This window comes from Adelges cooleyi, unplaced genomic scaffold, assembly GCF_023614345.1.
Source record: "Adelges cooleyi isolate 19-005CV unplaced genomic scaffold, UGA_ACOO_1.1 ACOO_flye_CR_arks_rails_tigmint_CR_PRNA_21, whole genome shotgun sequence".
Classification (NCBI taxonomy): Eukaryota; Metazoa; Arthropoda; class Insecta; order Hemiptera; family Adelgidae; genus Adelges; species Adelges cooleyi.
The window spans coordinates 4,033,023-4,041,898 of record NW_026095871.1 but is presented as its reverse complement, the minus strand read 5'-3'; the positions used below and the strand labels follow the sequence as shown (position 1 = coordinate 4,041,898).

Here is an 8,876-nt window from a genome sequence, read left to right as displayed (position 1 = left end):
AACTGTTTACTCGATGTTTTGGCCAAATGGGATTAGTCAAAATAACAATTGTGTATCTTTGGGATGAAAACTTATGATATCTGTGCATAAGCTATGTTTTATATCGTTGTTAAAAGCTGAAGTTAAACGTTAATGAATACTTGTTTAGCGAAAAACAATGTTTATAATTTTAGATTTAAATTTAACATCTCAGGTGTTATTTTGTTAGCCTAAAATGATAAAATTAAGTACTGAATGAGACTGACTGGGAAGAAGGTTAATAAGAGTTTAAGGAAAAAACTGCGCGTTTTACTTAGTGTTACAATGTAAATAACATTCGAACGGCTCACCTTGACATTTGCTTAAAAATTCACAAAAATACATTACCAAAAAAAAAAAATCTTAATTTTTGTCTTTTTTTATTACGTCGTTTTATATTAAGTTTATGTATTTTCTTAATTCAACTCACATTTATTTATTAATAAAAAAAAAAAAGAAGCCATACTTGTTAAAATATAAACCGACTTGAAAAACATAATATAATTATATTCAGGAATATTTGTTAAACGAAGACTAGAGGTTTAAAAGCTGCAATAAACATTTTGAAACACACGAAAAGTGTATAATATGCATACTTGTACTATAGATAGAGAATATAGGTAGAGAATATTTTATCGATTTTTTTTGACACAAATTAGGGAAGGTAAATCATTCTTAATTTGCGTAGTTTGTAATAGGTGATAAATTATTGTAAGTATATATCCAAAAAGACAAGTGTTCTTAGTCTAAATATTTATATTACAAACGTCACACATATTTACCTAAAGATCATAATTTGTATTACTCTATCATTATCATACACGAAAACATACCTACATATTTACAATATTAAACAAATTTATATTTTTTTTATACAAATTATTTACAAGCTCATCTTTTGTCATTTTGTACACTTTATAAAAAAATATAAACATTTATTACTGTACAATTTAATACTCGTTCGGAATAAAAAAACATTGTAAAAATGATTTGATTATGATAAATTAGGTAGATAGGTATCATTAATTTTTTCGACACAAATGCAAAAATATATATATATATGCAATACACATGCTATTATGATTTATGTACAAGTAAGTAAAAAAAATAAATATAAAAACGCTTGTGTCATACCTATTCAATGTCAATAAGTACTAAGGGTTTAAAAAACATAATTATCAATACATGTTATAAAAAAAAATCGCAAAAGTACAAAAATATATATAAAAAAGTAAAATGTCTTCGTTTTAACTTCTATTTGCATATATTATTGCTATGTTACACAACAATTTTTAGAAATACTTACATAAATAAGTGAACCTTCGAGCTTCGTTTTTAACCGTATTAACTTAACCAAAGTATTTATCTAAATAATATACAAATTTTATAACACACGAAATATTTTAGAATTTAAAAAAAAAATTGAGCAACGATAAAGCATTGTGCATTAAAGTGTCACATACTGTATACTACTGAAATAGATATTTAAAAAAAATTACATTTTAAGTTTTTTGATTGCTTTAAATTTGTAGAATAATTATGTCCGGGAAAAAACATTTTTCTATTTGGCAATATTTTTCATTAACTCGGTTATTTGTTCTTCGCTGGGGAAATAATAATTCAAATATAAATTCATAGTAAACACACATGGTTTGACAATTGCGCTTTCGAATATTTTCTTTATTTTTTCCCTGTAAAAATATAATAGGTAACATAATTATTTTATATTCAAAGTAAAATATTAGTTAGTTTTCGCGTAAGTAAAAACTAACTTGATTCTCTTCCATTTTTCGTCGGCTATGTTCTTTTTTTGACATCTGTTCTCGTATTGCGTAAATATGTCATCGACTACTTTGGACATGACGTCGAGTTTGCTTTGGAGTTTGTTAAAAACCTATGCAAACAAATAAAGCGCACAATATATACACACCGCTATTGTGCATAATAAGGACCGGGCAATATAATATATTATGAGATAATTACGAAATTCACCTGTTTCATGTACAATTGTATATCGTTCAAGTACATCTTATCGTTTTCTTCCAGCAACAAATACGCCAAGTCGTCGAATTTCCTTTTCATATTCGACAGGTATTGCATTGGCACCGTGAGCGCGTCCAGAACCGTACATTGATCTCCCCCAAGCGCATACGTGGTGTTGATGAACTCGCCCTCTTTGATTTTGTTCTTTTTCCTGTAACAACAATAAGAAAACCCCAAACGAAATGTAACCACTGGTATTGTAGGCGGAGTTTATCAAATTTATGAGGGGGTTTTTTTTCTCAATTTTTTACTCACATGACTCGAGCCAAAATTTTCAACACTGACACCGCGTGGTGCGCGTACAGCTGATAGTGTTTGTACTGAGTCATAACGTGTTCTCGCATCACTTTCAACAGATCCCTCATGAGCACGTTGGCTTTCCACAGGGTCGCCAGTCTCTTGACCACCGCGTTCGATGCAGCGACCACTGTAAGACCAAACAGTGTTTTCCCTGTTAACCGTTGAACATAATATATGTATGTATCCGAGAGGTTACTGACTTTGGACGAGGGTCAGCAGCAGCTTCTTGCGGGTAGCCTTGTCCACTTTGAGCTCGCACGTGATCAGGTCCATGACGATCGGGATGCAATCGCTGAGCATGCCGGAGCTGACTATCTCTTCTTTGAGTATCTCGAATTTCTTGGCGTACACCGCAAGCTTACCGGTAGCCACGCTGCCTATATCGGGTGCACCACCTAATCGAGTAAGCAAAATTGGTAGCCATAAGTACGGTATTGGTATGGTATTGGTAGCCATAGGTTATACATTAAAATATATACTAACCGATCGGCAGTTTGCCGGTTTTGATTTCTCCTCGGTCCATCCACGGTCTCCCCGGTCTGTTCATCATCGCACGACTTACTCCTCGAGTGTGGCGCAAACAAAAAATAAAACAATTTCTCTTGCCAAAACCGAGCGCGAAACAAAAAAAATCAAAACACTATTTTTATCCGGACAATCGTCTTTGAGTTTAACTTTGGTTTGGAATCGTCCGCCTAGGAACACTTTGGACATGCCCACGGCAACGGCGACGGTGCTCGTAGCGGACTTAGCGGTGCTGGAAAGACGTTCGGACGATCGACGAAATCGACTGATACTGCCGAGCGTTTTCCGAGACGCCTTTTACCGTTTGAACGATCATAAAAAAAAAAAAAAAAGACGATTTCGTCATCTCGATCTTTGGATGGACCGTATCAGTTAGGCTGAGGAATGTAATCGTTCGGAGGACTCGGGTAATGCGCAGTTTATGTGCTAGACAAAAACGAAATTCTCCGCTATTTTTATCGTCCTGTGTATGTGTGTGTGTGTGTGTGTGTGTCAAACAAAACCAACGTGGGAAACGAGACTTGTGTTTGCTTTAGATAATATCAAAAACGTAATAACGGCGGAACACCTCGTTTACACTGTATTATTATTGTTTTTAATTTTGAAAACGCCACCGCGACGTCGAGTTTCTCTGCGGTTATTGATCCGCGTACGGATTTCGCTCTCGATCCTGAGTGCAGTCCTGAAGAGAAACCGGTACATAGGTGTATACTGTAATATGGCAGTAGAAATTTTCGACCAGGCTTCACCGTCGCAATAATTTATTGTATATTTTTCTATTGCTAAACAGCTATTCGACCGAACCTACAACGGTCCCGCCGAATATAATAATAATTACTATCTATGCTATATTATATGCTACTGCAGTTTACCAATTCCGTCCGTTCAATGACGTCGATACCGAAAAGTAATGAACTGTCAATGTAAATGACATATTATAGGTACCGCCGTTTCACAACGTGCTGCTACCACGCTACCTATCGTTATCGCTTGTTCCGGCCTGTGTTAACCGCCATTATACCGAAAACAAACACCGAGTTATCTATCAGCAGCTCTAGGCCGTTCAAACAACTGCATCCGACCGTGACATAACTGTATCACGTGTGCCGACGACTTGTAGTAAATAAACAATACGGCAATAATTGCCATTGTTGTGTGTCAGACACAACTGCGCAGATTCGTGTAAGTGATGTAACCGTTCCGGTCTGGGTGAGTAACCCGCTAACCGAGCATAGTTCCAATTATTTAAACGGCACGAATCGAACGACAAAAAAATGTCAGCAATATTGTAAAAGGTAAAAGTCTGAAACATGTTTTTGTGTATTCGTCCGACGAGCAGGCCAAAAATAATTATTATCGTTTGATACGCAAAACACACAAATATTTTGTTTACAAAATATCACTAACGGCGGAAGTGTGAGACAACGACCAGTCTCGTTTGTAAGCCACAAAATAATACATAGGTTACACGTTTTCTCCGGTTAATGTAATCATAATAACATTTTAACGTGTGAAATATGTACATATTTTTGTTTTTTTTGGGGGGTTTTATCAATAGTATTTTGAATTTTTATCGTTATACTATTTTTAGTTAATTTACACACCTCGTGTAAATGATTGAAAGTCGATTAGATTATGTGTATCGTTTAATTATTTTATTGTTAAACAACAACAATAGAACAGATTACAGAGCTCTTAATAATTTCCGATATGAGTATTCTAATAATAATATAGTCATAAGTGGTATAATAATAATAATACAAATATAAACATTTTATAGTGTAATGTGTAAACATCTAATTTCTTTATAGTGTGTGCATCGTATGTTGACATATTATGCTTTAGTAAAAGTAAAACGATTTCGGTTTAAAAGTAATTCCTATCAATAAAAGTCCGAGGTTCTCATCAAAGATTAACTTAAATACTAACAAGTCAAAATAATATTGATCAAATATTTTGGTAGGTTTTAAAATGGTAGGGATTAATATAGTTTTAAGCGTGCATCCATTAAATTATACTGATTCCATTATTATTTCCAAACTATTTTTGTTAACCAAATAGATTTAACCTGGTGCTTATAAACGATAATATGTAAACGATCCAAGGATTATACCACAGTAAGTTTATAAGGTTATCGGTTGTTACAAAATTAAGTTTGTTTTTTCCAAAATATCTGCTAAGGATAGGATCACGATTCTCAGTGCAATTATTCGCTGCTGGTTAAAAGTGCACAATTTCTAATCAAAGGAGGATGTAAATGAAAGCAGATTCGTGGGCGGAAGAATCCGTATAATGTAACACCTTTTATGTTGTAAACCCAAAATATGTTTTCTAGACTCCACGTCGAATTTTGAAACTAGTAACTACTATCATCAAGTTTTGTCACTCAAAACAAAGGTTGTCGTACCAAGCGATTGTTTAATTACATATATTATTACAAGTAAATTCGATGGAATAACAAATTCGAATTTACTATGTTGAGTGCATATTATGTGGAGTAGGTAGAAGACGTTTTGTGACTTTCGACCGTTCATAACTATTAGTTGAGTTATTAAGAAAATTCGCAGAATATAGTACCTACGGGTTCAAAGTTAAAAAATTAAAAACTGATTCTAAAATTTCTATTAATAGTTATAAAATAAATATAATAGTTATTCAATCAAATTTTATCGAATACAATGGAGTGATGAGAACGTTTTAAAATCATTCTACACAACATAAAATATTTAAAATGATAATACACCGAAAGGTGGCCTCTTTTTAGAGGGTCATTTTTTTCAGGGATTGGCCAAATTTTAATGGCAAACAATTGACGCATTTATTGGCATATTGTTTGTTACAGCTACATGTATTGAAAATTTGAATGTCCTCCGTTAGCCATAAAAGCTGCGACTAATTTTGATCTTGTTCGGAAATCATTTCTTTTAAAGTGTTTAATCAAACATAAAATTAAAAACACCTCACTAATCAGCAACCTTGCATGGTCGTTACTCGTTGAGTTATTAAAGCCATTATCTCATTAACAATATTGTAGAACATAGAAGTATGTATCTTATAGGTTATATTATGTGGTATTTAGTCCAGCGCTAAATGTCATTTGTACTCCTTTAATATCCAATTAACAAGATTATGCTATTGTGAAATAGTTGTAAAATACAATTGAATGAACTACGCATTATAGTTTAATTTATCACCACTGAGTATCGCAGAAGTCAAAGTCTTTTGGCGTTGTTTTGATAGCGGCCACATAATCACTCAAATGCGGTCGAATAACCGATCTGTTTTATTATTGTTGACAAGCGAAAACAATATTTATAATTTCATCTAAAAATAAAAACAATTTAAAATAAATTACAATGATTATAAGTTGTGTTTAATTCGATGATCTATATTTACATTTTGTCGCACACCAAAAAAAAAAAATTAAACATTACTAATGAGCGCGCGTTATTTATCTAAAAAAAACTATTATTAAATTATTAACGACTTCAACACTATAAGATATCAGAAATTATAATTGTTCATCGTTTGTCAACTATGATGTATAATCACACGGCACACTGTATTTGATGTGTTTTAATTATGAATTGGAATCCGAAAATCCGGATTTTTCAAAAAAAACTATTTGAGCCACTTAAAAATCTGTTTAGTATTAAATATTATTACAATATAAAGCTGTATACCTAAGTAACATTTTTTATTGCGTCTGTAAAATAGCTAAGTATTAAAAAATATAAGTGGGTATATACCATAAACATAATTTTGAATTATGGACACACTCAATTTCTAGTTAGTCCCACTAAATGTATAGTTGCTTTAACTAAAAATTTATTTGGCCCAACTACTCATTTAGTTGTCCCAACTAGAAATTGTGTCGCTATTTTTAACAAAAATTTTAGTTGGGTCAATTATGTATTTTTTCCTTGTAATAATGACGGTGCCGTTAAATTTTTAAATGAATAAGACGTCTATTTTTACCAGAAACTCGATTTATGACGTATCACAACTCAATACAGTTTAGAGGTCATACACCAGCCGGGTATAATCACATTAATATATAATAAATGCTGTTTACAGATGTGTCATCTGCATAAAAATGTAATTATTTTAAATGAATTTTAATAGCCACAGCTTATAGTATAAAGCGATATAATCAGCTTTTCACTTGCCGCTAAATTAATAAATTTATACTTGGAGGGAAGTAATGAACAATAGTAGGTATATAGGAAATAGTGAACATTTTCAGATTTCATTAATCTGAATTGCGAACACAAAATTGCTGATTTAAATAAAGAAAAATATAATTGTATAGTCTTATAAGTTCTAAATTCAATGTAATTAATAAATATATCCAACAATTTAATGAAAATATACTAATTACACAAAACCAAATTCAAAATGGCCTACCTATTCTGGATTTCGAACTTTTGGAATTCAACGAACCGCAAAATCCGTAAGCGATATAAATTTTCGATTTTGTTCTACTCCAATAACATAAAGTATTAAAAATTAATTTAAACAATAACTAATGCATAACATTTTTTCGTGATCAAGAAAATAGTGTTAAAACCATTAACCATCTATCTGTTATATTAGTAGCGGTTTTCACCGCCTTGCGCCTTCTTCTCAATACGGTTCTCCTAGTTTAAAGTTTCGAACAAACTAAATTAATATATACATATATGTCTCATATTTTATTGATACACATTATTCTAAAAACTTACTTAAAGTTTTACGATATGCCGTCTAGTATAAATGATTAATCACATAAATATTCAAATATTTGTATTTTTACATCATATATTATAAATCAATAAGTGTTTTTTAATTGACACGTGCGTTTAAAACAAGATAACAGGAACCGAACATCCACTTAGTACCTAAATATACACCTATATAACGTCAGCTGCTCATACGCACTAACAGGATTTTATCGCGATACCGACAAATTAATAAATTAGGAGATACACTAAAACTGATATAATTATAGTGCTCGTAATTAGGTACGAGTATAGTCTGGAAAAATACAAAATATTTCGATAGTTTTGAGGGAAAAAAACTTGATAAACATCAAAACCTAAATAAAAATAGAATATAATATACTCTGTTCGCAGTCACACGCTGAGATCCATTAACTTGTTTGCTGTCATTTCAATATACCGCCTATAATTTTAATATAGTGGACACTTTGTAGATTATGTTATTTATTATTATGACGCTATTCCCATCCATTTGTTATGGAGTAAAGTAATGTTATTTTTGCAAAATCTTATCTTACAACTTGAAGGTGTAGTGTACAATTTTTAATACAATAACGATTAATGAGGATTCGGTACAGGTCGTCTTTTTTTTTTTTTTTCAGACATCAGTCAAAACATTTTTAAAAAATGATCTCCATTATAACAGATTAGGCGTTTCAAAACCAAAACGTTTTGGAATTGTTGTAAAATCACCATATTTTCAGGCGCTTTTTAATTTTCGAAATATATTATACAGAAAAACTATTCGATCTATCCACGCTTAAACTTAAATAATATTCTCCTCTAATTTTCTATGAAAATCTGGTCGATTTCAGTACCATCACAGCCGGGTGAGTGGGCGTTTTCTCAATAGTTCTAGTTAGCTACAATCTCATTTCAATAAATACCGGACGGACATGTGTGTAAACAGCAAATTATCTAGTAACTAGTAGGTATGTGTGTATGTTGTACATAAGAAATAATACTACCTATTATTATGTATGTGCTAATCAGCAAGCGTAGCGCACACGCCGGCACTTTCACGGTTCTTATTCGTTCCCTTCCACAAACGGACGTCTACCAATAACAATCAAGCTTGTCATTATATTATTATTATTACTATTATTATTATATTTTGTCAACCTCTGTAAGCAGCTCTCTGGTTGCCGCTCGCCCATATCGATCCGCTGAAAATTCGTCTATAGTATTATGTAATCGCCGGATACATATTATTCGAATACATATATTTTT

The 8,876-nt window shown here is 31.9% G+C and overlaps 1 protein-coding gene across 1 annotated transcript; it reads right to left on the bottom strand.

Annotated features, from left to right (window-relative positions):
• Nucleotides 1–1,567: 1,567 nt before the first annotated feature.
• Nucleotides 1,568–2,908, bottom strand: LOC126834889 (uncharacterized). Its single transcript, XM_050567099.1, has 6 exons — nt 2,845–2,908; nt 2,562–2,756; nt 2,317–2,488; nt 2,011–2,212; nt 1,791–1,912; nt 1,568–1,709 (listed from the first exon to the last, which is right to left on the bottom strand). Exons 1-6 carry the CDS (start codon nt 2,906–2,908, stop codon nt 1,580–1,582), a joined length of 885 nt encoding a protein of 294 aa, XP_050423056.1. The 3' UTR covers nt 1,568–1,579.
• Nucleotides 2,909–8,876: the final 5,968 nt, after the last annotated feature.

Excerpts from the sequence above, each read along its gene's own strand:
- LOC126834889 (XM_050567099.1), bottom strand. The coding sequence starts at position 2,908 with ATGAACAGACCGGGGAGACCGTGGATGGACCGAGGAGAAATCAAAACC. Across the intron at positions 2,757-2,844 it reads AACCGGCAAACTGCCGATCG|GTGGTGCACCCGATATAGGC; the intron begins GTTAGTATATAT and ends TTACTCGATTAG. Across the intron at positions 1,710-1,790 it reads GAAAAATGGAAGAGAATCAA|GGAAAAAATAAAGAAAATAT; the intron begins GTTAGTTTTTAC and ends ATATTTTTACAG.